The 23,216-nt window shown below is 48.5% G+C and overlaps 10 protein-coding genes across 10 annotated transcripts; 8 read left to right on the forward strand and 2 right to left on the reverse strand.

The window, feature by feature from the left end:
• Window positions 1–1,160: 1,160 nt before the first annotated feature.
• V1508DRAFT_414761 (chromosome-associated kinesin) lies at window positions 1,161–3,200 on the forward strand. The gene has a single exon (XM_066939974.1). The coding sequence runs from the start codon at window positions 1,335–1,337 to the stop codon at window positions 3,111–3,113; it is 1,779 nt and encodes a 592-aa protein (XP_066796613.1). The 5' UTR covers window positions 1,161–1,334; the 3' UTR covers window positions 3,114–3,200.
• A 498-nt stretch (window positions 3,201–3,698) lies between these two features.
• On the forward strand, window positions 3,699–5,230 carry V1508DRAFT_414764 (uncharacterized protein). Its single transcript, XM_066939975.1, has one exon. It carries the CDS (start codon window positions 3,951–3,953, stop codon window positions 4,950–4,952), a length of 1,002 nt encoding a protein of 333 aa, XP_066796614.1. The 5' UTR covers window positions 3,699–3,950; the 3' UTR covers window positions 4,953–5,230.
• Window positions 5,231–5,642: 412 nt separating this feature from the next.
• On the forward strand, window positions 5,643–6,873 carry V1508DRAFT_414765 (uncharacterized protein). The gene has a single exon (XM_066939976.1). The coding sequence runs from the start codon at window positions 5,741–5,743 to the stop codon at window positions 6,791–6,793; it is 1,053 nt and encodes a 350-aa protein (XP_066796615.1). The 5' UTR covers window positions 5,643–5,740; the 3' UTR covers window positions 6,794–6,873.
• On the reverse strand, window positions 6,765–8,345 carry V1508DRAFT_414766 (tryptophan synthase beta subunit-like PLP-dependent enzyme). The gene is made up of 3 exons (XM_066939977.1): window positions 7,951–8,345; window positions 7,185–7,890; window positions 6,765–7,128 (listed from the first exon to the last, which is right to left on the reverse strand). Exons 1-3 carry the CDS (start codon window positions 8,293–8,295, stop codon window positions 6,887–6,889), a joined length of 1,293 nt encoding a protein of 430 aa, XP_066796616.1. The 5' UTR covers window positions 8,296–8,345; the 3' UTR covers window positions 6,765–6,886.
• Window positions 8,346–8,603: 258 nt separating this feature from the next.
• Window positions 8,604–10,554, forward strand: V1508DRAFT_352533 (S-adenosyl-L-methionine-dependent methyltransferase; the record flags this gene model as incomplete). The annotated part of the gene is made up of 4 exons (XM_066936856.1): window positions 8,604–9,195; window positions 9,249–9,463; window positions 9,516–10,298; window positions 10,348–10,554. The coding sequence occupies 4 exons, from the start codon at window positions 8,604–8,606 to the stop codon at window positions 10,552–10,554; spliced, it is 1,797 nt and encodes a 598-aa protein (XP_066796617.1).
• Window positions 10,528–14,099, forward strand: V1508DRAFT_445448 (SAC3/GANP/Nin1/mts3/eIF-3 p25 family-domain-containing protein; the record flags this gene model as incomplete). The annotated part of the gene is made up of 5 exons (XM_066942415.1): window positions 10,528–11,265; window positions 11,317–11,607; window positions 11,662–11,902; window positions 11,952–12,476; window positions 12,526–14,099. Exons 1-5 carry the CDS (start codon window positions 10,906–10,908, stop codon window positions 14,097–14,099), a joined length of 2,991 nt encoding a protein of 996 aa, XP_066796618.1. The 5' UTR covers window positions 10,528–10,905.
• An 885-nt stretch (window positions 14,100–14,984) lies between these two features.
• Window positions 14,985–18,100, forward strand: V1508DRAFT_352670 (SNF2 family N-terminal domain-containing protein; the record flags this gene model as incomplete). Its single annotated transcript, XM_066936859.1, has 3 exons — window positions 14,985–16,133; window positions 16,182–17,390; window positions 17,441–18,100. 3 exons carry the CDS (start codon window positions 14,985–14,987, stop codon window positions 18,098–18,100), a joined length of 3,018 nt encoding a protein of 1,005 aa, XP_066796619.1.
• Window positions 18,101–18,662: 562 nt separating this feature from the next.
• Window positions 18,663–20,043, forward strand: V1508DRAFT_414775 (uncharacterized protein). The gene is made up of 2 exons (XM_066939978.1): window positions 18,663–18,996; window positions 19,139–20,043. Exons 1-2 carry the CDS (start codon window positions 18,757–18,759, stop codon window positions 19,754–19,756), a joined length of 858 nt encoding a protein of 285 aa, XP_066796620.1. The 5' UTR covers window positions 18,663–18,756; the 3' UTR covers window positions 19,757–20,043.
• A 514-nt stretch (window positions 20,044–20,557) lies between these two features.
• V1508DRAFT_352544 (50S ribosomal protein L30e-like protein) lies at window positions 20,558–21,147 on the reverse strand (the record flags this gene model as incomplete). Its single annotated transcript, XM_066936857.1, has 2 exons — window positions 20,558–20,883; window positions 20,949–21,147. The coding sequence occupies 2 exons, from the start codon at window positions 21,145–21,147 to the stop codon at window positions 20,558–20,560; spliced, it is 525 nt and encodes a 174-aa protein (XP_066796621.1).
• A 199-nt stretch (window positions 21,148–21,346) lies between these two features.
• On the forward strand, window positions 21,347–22,968 carry V1508DRAFT_69088 (F-actin-capping protein subunit beta). Its single transcript, XM_066943016.1, has 5 exons — window positions 21,347–22,100; window positions 22,151–22,230; window positions 22,284–22,456; window positions 22,514–22,658; window positions 22,723–22,968. Exons 1-5 carry the CDS (start codon window positions 21,769–21,771, stop codon window positions 22,800–22,802), a joined length of 810 nt encoding a protein of 269 aa, XP_066796622.1. The 5' UTR covers window positions 21,347–21,768; the 3' UTR covers window positions 22,803–22,968.
• Window positions 22,969–23,216: the final 248 nt, after the last annotated feature.

Genomic DNA, 23,216 nt, shown 5'->3' on the forward strand with positions numbered 1-23,216 from the left:
CGACCAAGCCAAAATTGGGAGTTCCCAACCGTCCTAAAACACCATTTTCACGTGACAGCTCGGCGAAAAAAAAATCATCACAGGCCCCTCCTGCCAGCACGATATCCCTCCATGTAGGCACTGACGTCCGGCTGATGGTGATGCTCGTTCTCGACGTCCTTCACTGCCTGGGCTGCCGCGTTTGCGACCGCGTTGAATGCGCCGTCGACGTCGGGGTCGGTCTGCGAGGCGGAGAAGAGTCGTGATCGGCGACTTGACCTGCAGAGAGACGGCTGGTGGGGATGATGGTGGTAGTAGTGCGGGTCGTAAACGATGGGGTGGGAGGAGTGAAAGTGTGGTGGCGGCTGATGGAAGCAGGAGGAAGAGCCGTAATGGGCATGGATGCGAGATGGGTGGGAGGAGTAATAAGGCGAACCGTCGTCCGCGCTAGCTAGTCTGACCAGACACATTCCGACAATGGTAATAATAATAATAATAGCGAGTAATACAGAGCTTTACAAGATGAAGACGAGAGGACGACAAGACGAGAGGAAGAAGATGGGAGGCGGGTGACCGAGATAGATATAAGTGTTGAGCAAACAGCGAGCGAGCAGCCGAGGGCGTCGTCCGGTCTCGCTTCTTGCACCTGACCTCGGCCCAACAAGCAAGTCTTTAGGAATACCTGGTTCTCGCTCACGTGCATTCGCGTTCGAGCAAGCCCGTCGGATGTCTGCCGCCAGCCTTTTATCATCACGGCCGCCGGAACCTCGCACACGACTCCTAAGCGCTGCGGCTCGCTTTCTCTCATACGGACACCGTTGCGCATTCCTGATCCGGCCACATATTAACTGCCAAAGGATGAGCTGGCGGTCCTGTGGAGTCACGTGAGTGTGCTTTTGGTGATGCATCGGGCAGGAGCAGTGACGTAGTAGCAGTAGTAGAGCACAGTGCCAGAAGATGCAGTTCAGTCAGGCAGATCTCCTACGTAGGAATGACGTATGCAGACAGTTCATCAGAACCCACGAAGACGCTTTCCCCCACTCACGATGCAATTAGCTAGCGTGGTTAACAAGACCAGGCAAAAGCTAACTAAGGAAATTTGGCAATCACGACTTGCTGGTGCGTCACGGCGACATACTCACGTGACACGTGAAAGTCACGTGTACTCACGTGCCAGGTTCTGATTAAGGGGCTCGAGTTTGTTGATGTGCCGGGGCAGCTCAACTCTATTATTATTAATATTACTTGCCGCATACTTATCAATATCTACAACTAGACTACCACATCTGACGGGTTTGTACAAATACATGCGATAGCACTACGATACGGCATACGAGGGTGCGGATATCTGCAAAATGGACCAACGATCCAGACGCAACATGATGCTCCCCTCCACCCCGACTGCCCACCGCCGCGTGTCCTCGACCTTCTCAGCAACCTCCCGCGACGACACGCCTGACGTCTCCATCCCAACGAACATCACAGTCTCCGTTCGCCTCAAGCCCTCACTCGGGCCGTCTCTGTCGACGTCCTGGCCCGCTACACCTTCGACAATATCCGTTCCTGACGTCGGCGTGTTCAGCTTCGACAACGTCTTCGGGCCGGCATCACATTCCCGAGACGTGTACGCCTCTGTCGCGAAGCGGGTCGTCAACTCCGTTGTAGAAGGGTACCATGGCACGATATTCGCCTACGGCATGACTGGCACCGGCAAGACGTATTCGATGCAAGGCGTGCCCTCGTCGCCAGGCATAATCCCGCTCGCCGTCTCCGAAATTTTCGCACAGGTCTCGTTCGCGACCACCACGATCTCAGTATCCTATCTTGAGATCTACAATGAGCGCGTCAAGGATCTACTAAACCCGACCGTCGCATCTGACAGTTTGAAATTACAAGACACACCCGACGGGCTCGTCCGCGTTCGTAACCTCCGCTGCGTGCGAGTCGCAACCAGTCAAGAACTCAAGGACCTCATTTCCCACGGCGACTTATCCCGCCGCACAGAGGGCACGGAATTCAACTCCGTCTCGTCCCGATCCCACGCGGTCCTGCAGATCTTTCTGGAAAAGTCAGATCCGCTCACCCGCGCGACTGCCACAACCGTCCTCTCGCTATGCGATCTGGCTGGATCCGAACGCGCGGCCGCAGACGCTGAAAGAAGGAAAGAAGGCGCGTACATCAACCGGTCGCTCCTCGCGCTCGGCACTATCATCGCGCGATTGTCCGCGTCCTCAGCCGCCGCCGGCGACTCCCACGAGCACATTCCGTACCGGGATTCTAAGCTGACGAGATTACTACAGCACTCGTTATCCGGCGGCGCATTGGTCTCGGTCTTGTGCACAATCGACACCCACAACACCGCAAAGCAGGCACTTGCAGAGACAGTCAACACCCTCCGCTTCGCCGCCAGGGCAAAGAACGTCGCCATAACCCCGGCAAGAGCAATCACGACCGCAGCCACAACGTCCGCTGCGGCAAACGCGGTAATAGAATCGCTCCGGCTCGACCTCGAACGCGAGCGCGCAGAGACTGAAGTGCTCAAAGTTGAGATATCGGACTTCCGGAAAGAAGCGTACGACAACAAGATCAAAGAACAACAGAAATACGACCGCGAGAAACGTGAATTGGAGATGCAGCGAGACGCACTGAAAGATCGCGTTACCCATCTCACGAGACTTATCCTTGGCGGTGGGCCGGCTGGGATATCTGGTGAGAAACGAGCAGACCGTGCCGAGCTCGACAAGTACAAAGCACGAGTCGAAGAACTAGAGCGCAAACTCGCGCAGGGTCCAATGGTCGAGGCATTGTCGACCTCGTCGTCGACCTCGTCGTCGTCGTCGTCGTCGTCGACCGACCTGTTTCTCCAGCAAAAGCTCAAGGACGCCGAAGCTGAGATCAGAGAATTGAAGGAATATCTCGCAGACAAGGACCGCATGATCAACGCACTCAAACGCGCATCCTCCCTCACGACGCGCAGGACAGGTCTCAAAGAAACCACTATTCAAGACTCCGAAGAAGAGCACGCGCTACGACCACTACTTGGCTCGGTCATGAACATTAATACCGAGAACGCGGGCGGCCATGGCGAGACAGAGTCGCTTGTTAATCCGAAACTAAGGCGGAGTGCCAAATGACTTTTTGTTGGTGTTGATTGGTAGATAGATCTTGTAGACTGTTTATAGATTGCCCGGCATCATTTGAATATTTAGTATATAATAGTTTCCCGTAGGCCGCGGTGGCACATTAACACTAGCCAGCCACACCAAAACACGTGCACACGCGTCGAAGGCTGCACTCTCAACGCGTCAGAGTCCGCAAGCGTCTCTAGGAATCCGTCAATCACGTCTGTCCCCGATAAAAGTCGTTTCAGTTATTTCAAGTTCAGAATAGTTATATCTGGTAATCTGATTTGCTTGTGTTTTTGCGCGTGGAAGCCGAACGTTGTCCAGTGAGCCACAACGCCTAATGCCGCCACGCCGACGAAGGTTTATCATGAAAGCTAATCCGTGGCATGCGCCGATGAATCTATGCCATCTTACAAATACAATTATACATGCTAAGAGGCTTGTGTTCTGTATATACTAATTACTTCCATCTAGTAGACAGTGAAGGCGCTCGACAGTAGTGCATCTAAACAATCGCCTAGTCTGTAATTCTGGCCCTGTGCTGGCCGATTGCGCCATCGGTGGCTGCGCCTGCCCGTCCAAATGGGGCTTAGTCGTCTAAATGAGGGTGCCCCCGTCCATTTGTGCGACGCACTCGCCACTGACAACAACGTGGCTGCATCAGCCAATAGCCACACTCACAGCCTCTTAAGCACCGCCGCTTCCATCGTCAACTTTCTCCGTCTTCATTACTCCACACCCGCAACGCTGACCTACAGTATATCCACTGTCCTAATACTGCAACTACCCGTAACGACACTTACAGTATAGCAGTCTCACCGGCTGCTGTCGACCATCATCATCACGATGCTCGCGTCCATGTCGCAACAGCAATCGGCGTCCCCGGCAACTCCAACTGTTTCTCAATCCACCCCGGGCTCAAAGCACACCTGTCCTCACTGCTCACAATCCTTCACCCGCCATCACAACCTCAAATCCCACTTACTCACACACTCGCACGAGAAGCCATTCACTTGCACGACGTGCAACTCCAAGTTCCGTCGCCTGCACGACTTGAAACGACATTCGAAGTTGCACACCGGCGAGAAGCCCTACGTGTGCTCGAAATGCGGGAGAAAGTTTGCAAGAGGCGATGCGTTGGCCAGGCACGGCAAGGGTGCGAACGGGTGTGCCGGTCGCGCAGACGGGGATAATTCCGACGAGGACGAAGAAGACGAAGATCCGGCCACTGCTGCTGCTGCCGCCGCCGTCGCCGCGGCGTCGAATAACACACCGAGCCATGCTCCATCGGACGGGCTTCTGCACCCGCATCACGCGCACAAGCGACAGGCGCTGCCGTCCATCAGGACGCAGGACGCGTCGGGCGCACCAGTCGCGCAGCAGCAAAAGTCCATTTACGCTCAAGCCAACACGTACTCCCCCGCCGTCGCAGAGTCGCCGAGAATACTCTCGCCGCTATCGCACGCGTACGGTGGACCGCCGCAACAGCAGCCTGGGCCTCCAGGTGCGCATGGGCCGGGGCATCAAGCTGGACCGGGTCAGGGAACCGGGCCCGGGGGCGCGACGCAGTCACCGCAGTCGGCCGCGCTCTATTCCAACTTCTCCGGGCTCATGCCACAGACGTCGGCGCCGTCGTCGGCACAGAATGCAAACGCGTTCCTGCAAAATTCGCAGCCGTATCTGCAGGCTCAAGCTGTCACTGCCGGGCACCACCATTCCTCGATCGAGGAATCGCTCTGGGCTTATGTACGTGGATTGGAAGACCGCGTGCGCGACCTCGAAGAACGCTTGGCCAGGTCAGACAACAGACTCGGCTTCTTGGAGCGCGAGATGATGGCAAAGAGATGACACCGGCTTGCGGTTATCTATGTTTTGTTTCGTACATGTGTTAATTCGGATCGTTTGGGTGATTTATTTTATGTTATGGACTGGTCATGGTTTGATTATCTTTATTTAGGCTGGGATAACATAGAAATGTATTGTAATATTATTGTATTCTTAGTCTCTGTATATTAGTGTGTTAATGACCCCAATAACGGCTTGTACTGTCAACTTGATATTGTTCTTCACTTTGTCGCCTGTTCTGCTTCGAACAAGCGGTGCTGTTACAATTCGCAGTATATGTGATGTAGTTTCCCGAAATCGAATAGCTCTTCGCCATTTGCGAATGCCATCGCCGTGACGACTCTCATGTCCAAGAAAATAAACTGCCGTCTGCATATTAGGAGAGATTAGACTTTCCGCGCGTTGGGCCAATTTACTGGCATTCACCACCGTAACAAACGGGAATGTTATATCGACCATGATTGTCTAGCTGATTATGAACGGTTTGGCTGTGCATTATAATGATAATTGGCGCATCTGGTTCGGTCCAGTTGGGTATTAGCCTTGTTCACATGATATCGGGTTAGGGGAAAGCAATCCGATCTGACCCGTTGTTCAATGACAGGTCCTGGTCATATGCTCGCATATTAACGACCCGGGTTGGGTTCAAGAATGCTACCTCGCGCCTCATCGAGTTCGTTTCTTGTCATCAATCTCGCTCGCAATCGTCCCGCTGTACCCAGGCAAACATAATTGCATCTACAAATCTGTCGAACAGTTTGTGTATTTCTGAATGACTCGCGCACTTCCAAATGCCACCGCGTGACGCAAAGCGACGACGTCTTCTCTATGACGATTTAGACCGCGAGTACAATAGTCTACCGTCCTCGCTTCACGCGCGGTATCGGCACACGGATATCTCTCAATCTTACGCTCTCGATCAGCCGTTCAGTCTCGAATTCGAGCGGCAGAAGGCATCGTTTCGGCTCAAAGCGGCATGGGACGACATCTGCCGCAAGTACGGGCGCGACTTTGGCAACGAGACTGACGTTGTCGATATTATCACTGGCGAAATTGTTGAAGATCACGGCCACTTGAGCGGCATGGGCGGTGTCGGCTCGACAGATGTGTGGCGACCGAAACGGCGGTATCGAAAGAGAAATAAAGATGGAATTCTGCAGGAACGCAAATTGTCGATCGATAGCGACGGAGACACTTCTGAATATGAGGACGATCTCGGCGATGAACGAGAAGATGATGAAGACGACTACGATGTTGACTTGGCGAAAAATGAGGACGGCCAGGAATATGAGACCGACCGGAGTGACGAACTATTAAGTGCGCCGGCGACTAGCGTAATCTGCTCGTCATCGCCACGGAAGCACAGTCCGGCACGACGAAATACAGCGAGATCGTGTGGAGATTCGCAGGCTCTAATATCATCACCACCCCATGGACGGTGCCGTTCTGCATCCTCGTCGCCTGAGCCGTCATCGTCGGAGTATGAGGACTCAGAGAATGCAAGGTCAAAGAAGGTACACGAGTTGGATCTTCTAATTCAGTCATGGTCCACGCAAGTTCTCATCGAGACAGGTGTGAAGAATGAAAATACTGTGGGCAATGTGCAAGGCCGTGAATGTGACATGTGGAATGTGCCAACACAACTTAGTCTCTCTTGCGAACAGATATGGAACGACGACCACAAGTCTTCTACAAGTTCATCGGTACAGTCTCTAGAGCCATCACTTAGGCCGTCACATAAACCCGAACAAGAGGATAACGGCATGTCCCCGTCTGATCATGTCTTAGAGTGTGGAATGGAAGGCTATCACTGTGGTCGGAATTTTTGTTTTTCATGCATCTAACGGCGGGCGGTATTTGTACGATACTAAAGAGAATACTTTGGCACTGAGTTTCTGTATCATAAAATTGCACATATTTCGAAGTACAGTGTCCATCTATCGATTGACAGGAGTGTTCGTTCGCGACGTACTTGTCGTGCTTGAAAGGTCAAGGATATCTTCCAGCGAGCTTGCCCCTAGTTCACCACTGATTGGTCCTACTGCCTTCCAAAACTTTGAAAGATGGCGAGTGCCTGAGTCGCATATGATGGTGACAATTGTGTGGCCTGGACCTATCTTTAGAGCGTATTTTGCCGCAGCCACGCAGTTAACTGCTGTCGAACTTCCGACAAACAAACCTGGTACAAGTTAGCTGACAATTGGTAATAACCGACAAAGTGACGATGCAGAATACCATCGTGTTCCACTAGAAACTTCGCCATCGCCAATGATTCCTCGTCTGTAACGCGAATTGCATCATCTACAAGTGGCCTTCCCACGTCAAAGTTTCTGGTGATCCTATTGATACCAATGCCCTCCACCAATGTATCCACTTGATGCCTCCTCCTTGTACCTTCCCGCTCCTTAATATCAAACATAACTCCGTACTTGACCTTGTTGTATAGTCCACTGCCAGGTGGATCGGCGAGCACGACCTTCAAGTTAGGAAGCCTTCGCTTCAGGTACCGAGACACGCCCGAAATTGTGCCTCCGGTCCCTGCTCCCGCTACAACAACGTCGACTTGTCCACCAGTTTGCCTGTAGATCTCCGGTCCCGTATGTTCATAATGCGCCTTCCAGTTCGCTTCGTTTTCAAATTGGTCAGCAAATAGGCCTCGTCCTTCTATGCTATCATCGTTGTTGCGCTCGATAGCTCTCGAGCGGGCCTGATTCACGTACTGGCGCTTATCGACGATACTGGCCGGCGGCACTTTTTCGACTTCTGCACCAAGCTTCTCCAGAAGGTCCACTTTTTCCGTACTCGTATCGTCCGGGAGGCAAATATGCGCTCGATAGCCCTTTGCTCTGCAGATCATTGCGAGCGAAATGCCTGTTGATCCACTGGTTCCTTCGTACACAACGTCACCTGAATTCGGCCGCAAAAGTCCCTCGGCCTCCGCCTATATCTTATGAGAAGATGACCAATGACCTATCCAATTACGGATAAATTAGTGACATACCCACTCAACAATGGCCAGCGCGATCCGATCTTTCGCGCTGCCCCCTGGATTCATCATCTCGACCTTCGCGAGGATCTCACATCCGGTAGCATCGCTTAACGACTTGATCTTCATAAGTGGCGTGTTTCCGATTAACCCTTCCACACCAACGCGGATATCTTTCTTAACGACTCCGGCCTCTTCGCCTGTCATCTGAATCCTACCTCCCTCAAATTTTGAATCCTCATCTTGAACTCTCCATAGTCGACTCAGGAATGAGCAGATCTCGCTGTAAGATGCAGATAACAGTATTCCAAGCGAGAATCCCAGTAGTAGCTGCGGCGAGACCCCAATTCGACCGATCATTTGTACTTCTATTCCATTTAAGAGCCCTTTCTCAACTACGTCGAATGATTCACTGAGTGGCGCGAATGTCGATTTAGTTTGAGATGACGAAAGTCAACAGAGCCGCACCAATAGGGCAGGGTAACCTTCTAGTTCGCCAGATTTGGAACCAAGATTTGGAACCAAGTGGGATCCTGTACAGCTGGCAAATTCAGCCGAACAACTTGGCGACTAAAGTGTATTATATGGTTCGTCGCTATTTACTGCGATCAATTGGCTTTATGGGAGGAAAGAATTGGAGCTGCTAACGCAATTGGATCTGACACGCAATGCCGTTACGAGTACCATCAGCTGCAGAGTTGGTATCGCGAGTACCGCTGATACGACTGGGCGCCGATAGTCAAAAATGGACGAGAAGGGCGGCATTAAGGTGTCGTAGTGACGGCAGTAAGACATTTAGAAGGGTCAGGAGACAGTTTTCAACATCTTGGACGAGAACGGACGCATTCAAGGAAGACCCCGCTGTGACCCAGCAAAAACAAACGACTAAAGTTCAAATAGAAGAAATTGATCCAAAGAACGGGAAACAGTCATCCCGTCCATCCGTACCGTCAAAATCATCAACTTCAGCGCTACGAGCAACGTCAAAGCTTAAAGGAGGGCGTGGCGCCTCCCTCGCGGTTCCAGTGAAAGAGAAGATTGAAGACAAGGTCGAACTCGTGAAAGACAAGAAGAAGAAGCACCCAATCCATGACTACAGCGTCCGACCAACGACCTATGTGCATTTAGCTGAAGAGGACGATTATTCAATTTTTAAGAAGTATCCTACGATTACGTCCTCTCGCGTAGCTGAGCTCACTTCTGCGAAAGATCCGCAACGGCCGAAGAGAGTGAGCATGCTGACTCGGGATTTTATTGATGGTACGAGCTTCAGCTGACAATTTCAATTTTATAACGAAAGACTAACCTCTTAGACTCATTGTATAATCCACACTACGGGTACTTCGCGAGACAAGCTATGATTTATTCTCCCGAGAAGCCGTTTGAGTATTCAAAAATCAAGAGCCCGGACGAGTTTGTGAATGAGTGGTCATCGTCATATAAACGGTACGACAAGATCTTGGAAAAGAAGCCAGAGGACCCAGACTCGATACCACAATTGTGGCATACTCCTACAGAACTCTTTCAGGTAAGACGCATGCACCCGTACTAGTCTCGCGAGTCTATACTTATATTTATAGCCATACTATGGGCAAGCTATTGCGAGATATCTTCTGTTGAACTATCTGGTGTCGCTATATCCATATCATGACTTAGTAATCTACGAAGTTGGCGGTGGCAACGGTACTTTAATGCTCAATATCCTTGATTACATCCGCGAGACACACCCGGATGTCTATGAACGTACTCGCTATAACATCATTGAAATCAGTGGAGCGCTCGCTGACAAGCAAGCAAATCATCTTCGGGCGAAGATCGAGTCGCAAGGATTTAGTGATAAAGTCCGAATTTATAACAAATCAATTTTTGATTGGACCACAGATGTCCCCGAGCCCTGTTTCTTCATTGCATTAGAGGTCTTCGACAATTTTGCACATGACGCGATTCGATATAATCATATCGATGATAAGCCTTACCAGGGATATGTGGTAGTCAATGATATGGGTGATTTCGAAGAGCACTATACTCCAGAGCTAGACTATTGGGCGGAGCGATTCATCAATCTACGGACAGAAGTGCTGCCTGATCTAAATTTGACAAAGGTTAGAGGCCATCCACTAAGTACTCTGCCCTTGCTGAGACGAATGAAGACGATGATCAACCCTTTGGCTCATGACCTTACTCCACCAGAATATATACCCACTCGGTATATACAATTTCTGGAGATTTTGAATAAAAAGTTTCCTGAGCATCGATTACTAGCTTCAGACTTCACATACTTGCCGAACTCGATTAAAGGATACAATTCTCCGGTTGTGCAGGTAATGTTGAGGAAGCAGATGATTACCGTTGAGACATATATGGTATGTTATCAGTTGATCATCGCTATGTTCTAATGCTTACTATTTACAGGTTCTTCAAGGGTATTTTGATATATTATTCCCAACAGACTTCGAACTGGCAGCTGCCTTATACGCTAAAATCTGCGGCAGAGTCGCGACTGTGGCTACGCACAGTTCGTTCCTTGAGCAATGGGCCGACTTAGAGGCCACCACAACTAAAGATGGGGAAAATCCAATGGTGTCGTTCTACCAAAACGCAGCATTTTTGTGTACATAGTTGTCCTCGGTGGATTGTTATATTGTGGTGTTGCATGGCATGTGCATTTTTCAATTGCTTTCTCGGTGTTTTGACATTTATGTGACGAGATTTGTATATAGCTTATTGCATTTAATCATAGCCAAACCAACATTTGCCAGTCAGTGAGAATATATTTGTTAGCTCGCGCGCGGCAATTGGAAGGGGTATAGGGTTAGGTAAGAGCGTTAACTAAGCTGAGATGCAAATTGCATGTCACTCAAGATTCCTCACCGACGCCAAGGTCTTGATTCGTACCAGCACAATTTTAGGATGCCAGAAATCTATAGGTTCACGAATAATCTGGTGCATTGCTGATAGCTCATTTGCCGGATGGCGTCCAAATCGCAAGTTCGTGGGCCCCGGGCTGCAACACCATACAAACCACCTCCCTTGCGCGATGGACCTATTACTTCGAGGAGTAGTACACCCGGCCTAGACAGCGCCTTCTCGTCAAATTTCAGTAATGTGAATTATTTCCAGAACGGACACCAGAAAGGTGGAGAAAATAATGTTGCGTCTGGGTTTCGTAAGAGAGGCAGCAGGGGAAGAGATGTTAATGCAGCGAAAAAGATGAATGGGATGCAGACGCAGAATGTTGCTCCAGACGACGGCTGGGATGCCAGAAATCAAGCTGCAATGAATAAACTGGAGGAGACATGGATAGGTGATTGGCAAGACTTGTATGACAACGTAAGTCATATTGTGAGTTGTCATGTGAATTTGGCTGATGATTATTTTTAGCTTCAACAATTGCGAAATAAGGAGCGTCTGGAAATGGAACGTCGTGGACTTGTAGACAAGCAAGATACACGAAAAACGTTGAATGAGGCAATTGTTTTTACAGGTACTTGCATGGATATGTGTCCGGTATTTGAGAGGGTGCGACGAGCTCGCGAAAATAATATTTCGCCGGCCGAAAGGAATGCTAGCGGCAAGTATGATCGCAATTTGGCTGTCAAGGCGTTTTCGAGGCCAGCTGCTGGCCAGCCCCCACCACTGCCTTCTGACGTTCGTCCTCCTGGCATTTTGCAGGTATGTTAACAATGACCGTTAAAGTGTAGGACGCGTCTGATAAATATTTTATAGGCCACTTTGACGTATCTGATCAATAATATTGTGCCGCGTCTTCCAGAGAGTCATAGTCATGCATTTCTGTGGGATCGAACGCGCTCCATCCGGCAGGACTTCACATACCAGAATTACTCGGGTTACGAGGCTGTTGACTGTAATGAGCGAATCGCACGCATGCATATTGTTTGCTTGCACGTCATGGCTGGATCTGATTTTGAGTACAGCCGGCAGCAGGAGCTGGAGCAGTTTAACAAAGGTATTGCATATGTGATTCTTACGTTTTGGACGAAAATAACTTTGGTTAGCCTTGCAAACTCTCTCAGAGTTGTATTTGGATGCTAAGAAACATGGTGCTCAGTGCCCCAATGAAGCAGAATTTCAAGCATACCGACTACTGAGTCATTTACGTGATCCAGATATCGATCGTCAAATCCAAGATTTGCCACGAAACATATTTCTGGATTCAAATGTCCAGCTCGCATTCGAGTTACGCAGTTTAGCGCAACAGAACAATATTACAGAACGAGGATATACGAATACAGAAAATGCGCAGAATATGTTCATCAGGTTTTTCAAACTGGTCAAGAGCTCTGCTGTGCCCTATCTAATGGCTTGCCTGGCCGAAGTTCATTTTAATGATATTCGGATGTGGGCGCTGAAGTCTATGGCTCCGGGTTACCATAAGCGCGGAAAACCTTACATAGCGTCACATCTTGTCGAATTCCTGGGTTGCGATGACGAGACTGAGTTATTTGAACTCTGTGATCAGTGGGAGCTTACACGAAAAGTCGTTGATGGGGTACAATGCGTCGATGTGACGAGTTGGAATGGTATGTACGGATTTGGATATGAAGAGTCGGCCTCTTATAACAACATTAGATCTGAGAGCAATAGAAAAGGGACCCCTTCGGCAAGCTTATTCCAAGCGTCTTGTCGAATCTAAACGCGGAAACATGCAGTTGCTCGACATCATTCATGGAAACAATTTAAGTATATATCCTCAGAACTCGTCGGACAAGATTATCAACATGCAGTCTCTATTTCCCTTGTCGTCAATTGGAGTGACACGCAAGGTTTCTGTTCCGGTAGCGGCTAATTCTGAACCGCCAAAATGGTCATTCGCATTGCCAGCATCAATCAGTCAGCCGCAACAAGCAGGGTTCTCGTTTCTCAAGAATTCAGCATCGAGTGCCCCTGCGCCATTTTCCTTTGGTGCTCCAAGCGTATCCGTGGCTGAGTCCGCGCCCACTCCGGAGGTGAGAGCTGCTGGGTGGCCATCGACATCCCGTGTTCCTGCATTCACATTCGCAATCGGTGCTACGAAGCAGAGCGGCGTCATAGCGCCTTCTTTGAAACGTGCAGTAGATTCGGCATCTCAAGCGTTCAATATACCGTCAGCAAATGCTATTCCGACAACTACTGAAGCTCCAACACAGGGTGCTTCAGGTTTCAATATTACTGCTGCAACTGCCGTCGATGAACTGAAGATTGCAGCAGAAAAAGCAGAGAAAATCAGAAAGTCGAAGGAAATAATCAAACTGATGGTGCAGGATGCGGCGGCGAAGCTTGTTGACAACATCGTTCGAGTCAGTGTATCTGAGTTGGCACGGAAGATTTGTCAACAAGTGGTTGATGACAAAACCAAACGAGACTTTGAACAAAGAAAGCTGCTTGAAAGCAAGATTGCGATGGACTTATACAGCTCGTTAGTGTATGATAATACATGGGAGGCTTGTCAGGTGAGCAAGGCGAACCTGTTTCGAAGGAATCAGCTGTTACGAAACGCGCTCAATCATATTAAAGAGACGGCCACGGTTTCTAAGGTGAATTCAGAGCTGAAGAAGGCGAGAAGAGAGCAGTATATTGTCGCGTCACAAATGATGGGACGGCCGTCTAAGAAACAAAAGTTCTCGTCCAGGCGGTCAGGAGAATTTTTGCCCGAGTCTGAGCGGATTGCGCTTATGAAGAAGGAGCGGGACGCAGTACGAAGACTATGGATGCCAGTCGACTTGAAGCGGATTTTTCTACCAAATGTGGAAAACACCTTCGAAAACTCCGGCGTTCTCGACGGAATTTTGGATGTTAATGTCTTCACTTCTGATTGGCATGCGCCAGCCGCCGTTTGGCTACGTCGAAAACTCGGTCTGGACTGGGATGGCACGAAATTCAGTAGGACCATCGAAGGGAAATCACTTACGTTAACATTTTCGACCATGGAAGCTGATCCTGATAGCTATGAAAATGTGGGTGTATTGATATTCCAATGCGGTATGACGGGCAGTGATCCCAGTATGACTGCCGACAAGAAACTGCAGTTTGATGGTGAGGCGTTATATGAGGCTTTGCGAAGATTAAGAAAGTACTCGTCCTATAGCGTGTCCTTACTTATTTTGTATTGGCCATTTGATGGGGTAGCCACCAAAGAGGCGAGTCTTCTTTTCTGTTCCAATTGAGTCTTAAAAAGTAGCTGCTCTAACAATCTGTAGTTGTCTGAAAAAATGAATTTGGGTTACTACGCTGATCGCGCATCGCAGCTCGTTTCGTCAATGTATGTGATGACAATTGAGTCTATTAGCGAGACGGACATATCCCCTGCATTGGAAGCAGTGTCTAAATCGGTGCGGCATTAGATTTTCTCGCAGAAATTTTGTACATAGATAGAGATCATTTGCTTGGATTTTGAGTTACCGGTGGTTTAATGTACTATATTTCATATTATTAATAAATGCGCGATGATCCATAGCTTGATTCTGCAACATTTACCTTTTAGCTCTAGTGTATCATTCATACCAAACGAACAGTTTCCCAGAATATGGAGACCACCGGGTTAACTTTCACACAAACAAGTCGCCATTGCGCTTGTGTGGCTGGATGGTGCTGAACATCGGCAGACGCGCACCAACAAAGTGTGGCGCCGTTGTGCAAACCGCGCTCGATTTTTCGCGTCCCTGTATCCAGCAGCTATTCCTTCTACGGTCACGGTTCAACAGGCCCCGCCCATTCAGTTCTCCACAATTTATTTACACCGACGGCGTCGTATTGGCTCGCACTGCAGTCTTTGACACTGGAGTACTACAATGCCAGCAGATCCATTCGAGCCTATCCTGAAACGACATCGGAGTGTGGATGTGGACGGGTCGCACGGGCACGCGCCGCCAGAGAAGAAAGTCGCAAGAGACGAGATAAAGCCCAGTGAACTGTCCTCGTCACCCAGTTCACCTCCTGGTGCCAACAGTATCGGATTGCAAAGTAAGGCAGTCAATGGTTGGAGTAGCAGTAACGGTCGAGCCGTGTCTAGTGATTCGTTTTATGGAAGTTTAAGCAAGAGAACAAGCTCTATGTCAAATAGTACTTCTCAACGGCATTTCAACGACGGACGACCTGGACTGAACGATCTGCCGCGGACAACATTTAACAGTGCGTCCGGCAAGCCAGCAAGTAATCCTTTTCCGTTATTGTTTCACAGATCATCCAGTAGCTCGAGCTTGAACTCGAAATCGGCGGTTTTAGGTCGGAGCTCAGGCGGTACAGGTGATACGGACGAGACGAAGCAAGAGGAGTCGCCTTCGACTCGTATGCGGTCCATTCTCGACAAATTTGCTTATAAGAGCAATGACAGCGCAACGCCATCACTCTCTAGCCTGTCAATTTCTGGTACGTCGCAGGCACCATCATCGACAGCGAGAGCAAGTAGTAGCGCGGCTGATGGCCCTCGCAAGGGACAGGCAGTCACAAAGCTCGTACAACGAAGACCGGCACCCGCGAGGCCTGTTGTGGTGGAACTTGACTCACCAGATCCGAGTATCACATCGGAGGAGCGGAAGTTGATAGCTCGGTTGCAGGTTGCCTTCCCTACAGTTTCCAGCTCAGCACTGCTATCGGCTATACGATTGACGGGTAGCTATGATGAAGCTGCAGGATGGCTGGAGCAGCAGGACGAGTTGCATATTGGTGGTGTGACACCGGGAACGAAGCAAGTATCACGGACGCCGTCGCCGACGACATCACCTACTATTGTTACATCCAAACGTGATATTACCAAGCCTGCGAAATCTATCAGAGAGAAGTTCAGCGCTGCTCAAGTCAAGAATGCTATCAATCTGTCTTCGCCAATTGACTCTAGCCCTGTGACTTTTACGGAGGAGTCACGAGTGAGGCCTAGGACAGCGATCAGCAGCCAGGAAGAAGAGATTGTCAAACTTGATGATCTTGACTCCGATATGAGTGTTGAGGAGTCTGGAAATGATGCAGATATAGAGGACCGCTTGCTGAATGTATTCAATAATGATTCGGCTGCCGTTATTGCTGATGTCGCGTGCTGTTCAGAAGAGCTGGCTCAGACTATCGTCGCTAATCGACCGTATTCAAGTCTGGATGGCGTTCGCACTGTCGATATAGTGAGGGAAGACACAGACGTTGCGAAAGCGAAAAAGTCGAGAAGGCCACGGAAAGCTGCCGGGGATAAGGCTGTTGATACTGCGATTGATGTAGGTCACACCGCAGGTTTGACACGATTTGATACTAACGTATTGCAGACTCTATCAGGCTATGAGGCCGTCGATTCGTTGATACATAGGTGCGAGCAGCTTGGAAACAGTGTCTCAGAAGCAATCGCCAAGTGGGGAGTTGATGTTCGTGGATCAAATGGCGAACTTGAAATCGTTGACCTTGGAGAAGATGAGGACTCTGCAGATAGTGACTGTCAGACGCCAGCCGCTACCCCGGGTGGTGGCTATTTCACTGCGCAACCAAGTCTACTCGCGGAAGACGTAAAACTGAAGAATTACCAGCAAGTTGGAATCAATTGGCTCAGCTTATTGTACAGGAAGAAGCTATCGTGCATTTTGGCAGATGAAATGGGCTTGGGAAAGACTTGTCAGGTTATTGCTTTTCTCGCGCATCTCAAGGAAATCGGCCGAGAAGGTCCGCATCTGGTCGTGGTGCCCTCCTCGACGCTGGAAAACTGGCTCCGCGAGTTCAAACGATTTTGTCCGAGTTTTGTCGTCGAGCCGTATTACGGACTGCAAAAAGATCGGGCGGAACTTCGGGCGATACTGTCTGATCCTGAAACTCATTTTGACGTTATTGTTACGACCTATAATCTCGCGTGCGGTAGTCCGCTTGATTGTTCTTTTTTGCGTTCGTTTAAGTTCAACACTTGCGTTTACGATGAAGGTCATCTTCTGAAAAACAGTGAATCCGAGCGGTATCAGAAACTTATGCGCCTAAAGGCTGAATTTAGATTACTGCTGACTGGTACTCCGCTGCAGAATAATTTGCAGGAATTGATTTCGCTGCTCGCATTTATATTACCGAATTTATTTAGGGATCGAAAGGAAGATTTGGCCGGTATATTCAAGCATAAGGCAAAGACTACGACAGACTCTGGAGATGCAAGTAATCTGGCTTTATTATCGCAACAGCGCATTTCGCGAGCAAAGACGATGATGACGCCGTTTGTCTTGCGACGGAAGAAGGATCAGGTCTTGCAACATTTGCCGAAAAAGCACCATACAGTTGAATACTGCGAGTTGTCTGCGGAGCAGAAAGCCATATATGACGAGGAATTGGAAGCCAGTCGACGTAGTATTGAGGCACGAGAAAGTGGCAAGACCACGACTAAGGCTGAGAGATCGTCTAGTAATGTGTTGATGCGATTGCGTAAAGCTGCCGTGCATCCACTATTATTCAGAAAGTATTACAATGACGCTACATTGCGCAAGATGGCAAGAGATATTATGAAGGTTAGTGTCTATTTCGCGGGTTGGCAGAATATCATACTGATATGTCGTAGGAGGAGAGATACCAGGATGCCAATGAGCAGTATATTTTTGAGGATATGGAAGTTATGTCAGACTTTGAGCTTCATAATCTTTGCTTAAAATTCCGTAGCATTAATCAGCACCGCTTGCAACACGACGAGTGGATGAACTCCGGTAAGGTCGAGAAACTCGCTAAGATGCTAGTCGACATGAAGGCCAATGGCGACAGGATCTTGATTTTTTCACAGTTCACGCAGACGTTGGATATTCTTGAATCAGTGCTGTCGACTCTTGATATGTCATTCTTACGTCTCGATGGTCAAACTTCAGTCGAAATACGACAGGATTTGATTGACAAATTCTACGACGAGGAGGACATTACGTGTTTTCTACTCTCGACAAAAGCTGGCGGATTCGGCATCAATCTTGCCTGCGCGAATGTGGTTATCATCTTCGACATGAGCTTCAATCCGCATGATGATCGGCAAGCAGAAGATCGCGCTCATAGGGTAGGGCAGACGCGAGAGGTCAAGGTCGTGAGATTAGTTACGAAAGGCACGATTGAGGAGGCCATTTTACAACTCGCCAATACTAAGCTGGCGCTGGATAAAAGTGTTAGCGACGAAAGCGATGAAGCCAAGATGGAAGAGAAGAACGCGGAGTTGGTTGAGAAGATGATTTTCAGAATTTAGATTTAGTTTCAGTGCATTGTTACATGTGAATATAAGGGTATATATAGGTAGACCTCTGTACGATACTGGAATGCATTATTTAGAATTATTAGAATTATTGTTTCGAATTGTACGCCAGTTTGCATGATAATAGTCTATGGCTCCTAAATAAGACAGAACTTCACATAGTGATATAGAATCGAATTATGTTTATTTATGTCTGTTAGTTTGGCGCTTGGAAGTGGCTAAGGAAAGGCACAAAACATGGCTGACACTTAGCTGCCTAATTAGAGACGAGCGTTCTTAATACGGCAACGTCATTGAGTCAACATTAGATTTCAAAATCGCGTCGATAGTTCTTATGCAGCCTATGACGTACAGTCTCGGTGCATATTCTGCGGACTATTAAGCTGTCAAAACGCGGCGTGAATGGAACCAAACTATTGAGTTGATATCTGCCGCATACGGCGAGTGAACACGCTAAGTAGAGGCTTCCATTTTAGGCGGCTGTGTAATTTTAAGTCGGGCTCAACACAACACGGGCCCTGGCCAGCCATCCCTGCTCTCCTTCCGCACCATTTGGCTTTATCTCATATGCGTTCATCACCCTCTCCCTCCTATTGCTCCCACTCTCCCTTGTGTCCCTTTTAGCTATTCCTTGCACTGAAGTCGGCACAATGCTCGCGCCTCAAGACCTCACGCGCTCGACCTACGCTTTCATCTCTCACTCCCCCACTACGTATCCTCTGCACGAACCTGAAATCGACAACCCTCCACTGGCACGCAGAAAGAGAAGGCGCACATCCCCAAATGAGCTCCAGATTCTCTATTCCGAGTTCAAGAGATGTGCCAAACCACCTCGAGTCACGCGAATCGCCATCGCCGAACGCGTTGGCATGACAGAAAAAGCGGTTCAAGTAAGTTGTTGTTTGCTAAGCCGGCATGTAACCGAGAAGCGACGACGCGTATTCGCCAACGGAACGGCCGAATCTCGCCTCTTCGTAGACGCGAGTGACGCGACTGTCGCGACACGTAAGAACTATTTTAACGTATATATAGATCTGGTTTCAAAACCGACGGCAGTCGTCACGACGCGCTGCACAGCAGAATGCGAACGCGGACTCTAACGCGTCCTCGTCCACTTCCACAAAACTGCTTTCACATTCCGACGATAACATTCCGTCATCATCCTCGTTCTCAGCCAGCTCGTCTCCTGGCCCAGAGTCACCAGCCTCTGTCAATTTTGTAGAATTTGACTACAGCAAGACTCATGACGTCAAGCTTGCTCCGAAACTACATATCATTCCCCCGCCTTTCAGTCGGTCAGACTCTGTCGCCTCTCCAGCATCTTCGAAAGGCGTTCTTACGCCAACCAGCTCTTCATTTGTAAATGTTATGTCAATGGCTGCGATTACAAATGCACCCTCGACAGCTCCCACATCCACGACCGCAGCTGCGTCAGCAGTAGGCCTGGCCGCTCCTGGATCTAGAACGACGTCGGGCACACAAGTGAGGCTTACCATGTCTATTGATGGAAAGGCGCAAGTTGTGCTGGACAGAGCTGGCGCCGTCGACGGTAAAGAAAACGCGTCGCTGCAACTCACTGATACTGTTGTGGAATCCGAGTACGAGTGTGTTCAGAACTTACTGCGGTTGCGCAGTGGAGTATGGCAGTAGATGAACTACATGAATGTTTGCATTTTCAGCTGATGGTTGAAAAGAATTGGGTATCTTTTTGATTGTAGATTGTACATTAGGCATGTATGAATTACGACTAATTTTGGATTATGTTTAATGTTATCATTTTTGTATCATTATTAGGATTCCGATATCACTTGTTTTGTTGTCATTATTTTGCGGGCGGAGGTCCCGTTTTAATTAATCTGCATTTATGAACCGAACTTTATCGCGTATATTATCCATTTGGTATTTTTACTTAAGTTAAATATATATGAGCTTAGTCACGCGATGTCCATTTGGGGTCGTGAAATCGGATGTGGCTAAATCGTTACGCTGCAACGTTTAATATTTACGTTAAGGCACTACTAAAGATGACTTTTTTTATCCCTTCTTAGGACAATACCGCTATGCCCATTTCGAACTAGCTGCATGCCAAAACATTGGGGCACCGAGCTCGCGCTTTGGAGAGCTTGACATGTTCATGCTTGTGAGTGACATTTTTTGCAGTCCTCTTAATGGTAACTTTGTATTTCTTGCCGCCGTTATTAACGATCACCGACCAGACTTCTCTAGAGTCTCGCGGAAGAAGGCTAGCAAATACCATGGAAGTGAAGGTCAACCGCCAGACAACAGATCAGTACTGGATGTCCACTAAGTGCAGCACAAAAGATGCCATTATATTGACAAGCAATTACCGTTAACTCTACAAGTACATTCACATCGTAGCAGCCCAATTTAACCCGAATTAACCCATTTGTTCTCCAAAGTGTACCAAGATAACGACATCTTCCGCAATACTTATTCTAACGCCTGAATCTCCTTCACAATCTCATCAAATCCTTCCTTATAATCAGTCTCCTTGCCATCGGTCTTATCTTTCTTGAATCCACCAGGAACCACCATGACGCAGCTCGTGGGTCTCTTGGTAGCACCAGCCGATCCCAAGTCTTCTTTGCTCGGGACAAAAAGATATGGAACACTGTTATCTTCGCATAAGACCGGAATATGAGATATGACATCAGCCGGGGAGATATCGCCGGCAATAACTACGAGACCCTTGTCGCCCTTGCGAAGAGACTTGACGACCTCCTTAACACCGCGTTTAATATGCTTTGATTTCGCAGCTAGATCACATAGTTAGTATTCTAATATGATACTGTAAACTAGTTTAACGCAACAGGAGACAAACCCTTCTTAACAGTCTTCATGACCTTCTTGTTCAACTTCTTCGGGGCTAGTGGAACCGCAAACGGTAACAAAGCCGACAATCTCACGTCGTAATTTCCGTCATCCACAGCATCACCACCAAGGGAAGATTTCCGCTTCTTTTTATCCTTCTTAGCCTCAAGGACGGCCTCCTCAACAGCCGGCGTGGTGTCAACCTCCATTAGCTCCGGTTCATTAGCAGTCTTCGCAGGACTCTCCACTGCTGGCAGCGATTTCCGCTTCTTGTGCGACTTGTCCTTCTTCTGATGCTTTTCGTCGGTCATCCTGAATGTTCGTGCTACTCTTTAGATATTACTGTGAAGAAGCTGTCGAATGCCAGATGACGAAAAAAGAATTTTTTACTCTACTCGTCGCCGTAAAGTTTGGATTTAGGTAATTCTTGTGCGGCTCGTTTGTATGGTAACTGGAGGAATCTGACCCAATGGATTACTCGCTGCTGGTATTATCGCATCTTATTATTAATCAGAGTGAAATAAATGGTTTCCAAGACTTAACAATACGTGCAGAATTGCCATGCCTTCATGGGAATGCATGGCTCTCTTGCCGAAGTTGCAAATAGCGTCAGTACCCTCTCAGATTGCTCAAGATCCCTCGATCATACCTTCACTGGCCGGGTCAGATATTCCAAGTTGGCTTCAACTCCGGCGTCGCTCTTGAGCTGAGTGGTACTTATCAGCTGGCCATCTCATCCAATTACAAATTCCACACGCGCCTTACTCATTCCAAAATGGTATGTTCAGCACATAATCGGATTCTGACTTAAATAGAGACTGGCTAACTGAATGCAGACAGCGGATCCATTCGACGCGGCGCTCGATCTGCTTCGCCGTCTCAACCCGAAAGACATCTCCCAGAACCTAACTTCAATCTGCAGTCTCGTACCAGATCTGACTGAAGATTTACTGTCGTCAGTCGACCAGCCACTGCAAGTTAAGAGATGCAGAGTCACTGGAAAGGATTATCTCACCTGTGACTATAACCGCGACGGTGACAGTTTCCGAAGTCCGTGGAGCAATGAATATGATCCCCCACTCGCGGACGGTACCGTGCCTAGCGATGCAATTCGAAAATTGGAAATTACTGCCAACGATGCTTTTGATATTTATAGAGATCTGTAAGCGCGATGGCTGATTGCGTGCCGTGAGCCGTGCTGATTGGTGATAGATACTACGAGGGCGGACTATCGAGTGTTTACATGTGGGAATTGGACGATGGTCTCGCTGGAGTTGTCCTACTAAAGAAAGGTTACCGGAATTCTGTACTTAAGTTTTATAGCAATTGTACTGATGGCAGGTAGCTTCCACTGAATCGTTTAATGGCCAAGGTGACTGGGATTCGATCCATGTCTTTGAGGCTCAAGTGCGAGGTCGCAACGCACATTACAAGCTCACTAGCACTATTATTCTTAACATGATTACTAGCAAAGAGTCTCTTGGGACGTTTGATTTGGGAGGAAACTTGACTCGTCAGGTACGACACTCTTTGACTGCGTGACCTTCAAGCAGTCACTAACTTGTGCCCTATTAGGTCGAGCAAGATCTCCTTGTCGAGGATGAAACAAGCCACGTTGCTAATATTGGCAAGATGGTCGAAGACACTGAGTCGAAGATGAGAAACCAGCTCCAGGAAGTTTATTTCGGGAAGACAAAGGACATTGTCAGTGATCTGCGAAGTAAGTCACTCCTCTTACTGTCTGCTGTCTGCTATGATGGAAAACAGAGCTGACAATTATTCAGGTATAAGCACATTGTCAACTGCTAGAGAAGAGAAGAAGTTGCAGTCAGAAGTAGTACAGAATTTAGAAGCCCGTGCGTAGTCGCGATTCCCTGTTTCCAAGATTGGGAGCGGTCGTGAACTTTGATGTTAAGTCATATTTTGTTCGAATTCGTTTACAAGACAATTGGGGAATATATATTACTTTATAATACTTCTATTGAAGACTTGTATATGGCTGTCGTTCGATTATGCGCAGCGATCTGCTCTCGTGCCCCTGTTAGCTGCGCAGCCATATGGAAACTTAAGGCAAAAGCATCATGAAAAAATTTAAATCCAAAAGACTACATCTCGTAGCGGTACAGTGGTGGAATAAATTGATGCTTGCGCGCTTTATTTGTTGAAAACTAGCTCCTTGTCGTCTCGTCCCGTCAATGAGGCGGTATAAAAATCGGTGGCGCGTTCGTCGTGAGATGAGCTCTGGCAAACTCTCAAGATTTTCTGTGTGTCGCCAGCC

Source organism: Lipomyces doorenjongii (genome assembly GCF_038497915.1).
Source record: "Lipomyces doorenjongii strain NRRL Y-27504 unplaced genomic scaffold V1508scaffold_16, whole genome shotgun sequence".
In the NCBI taxonomy this organism is placed as follows: Eukaryota; Fungi; Ascomycota; class Lipomycetes; order Lipomycetales; family Lipomycetaceae; genus Lipomyces; species Lipomyces doorenjongii.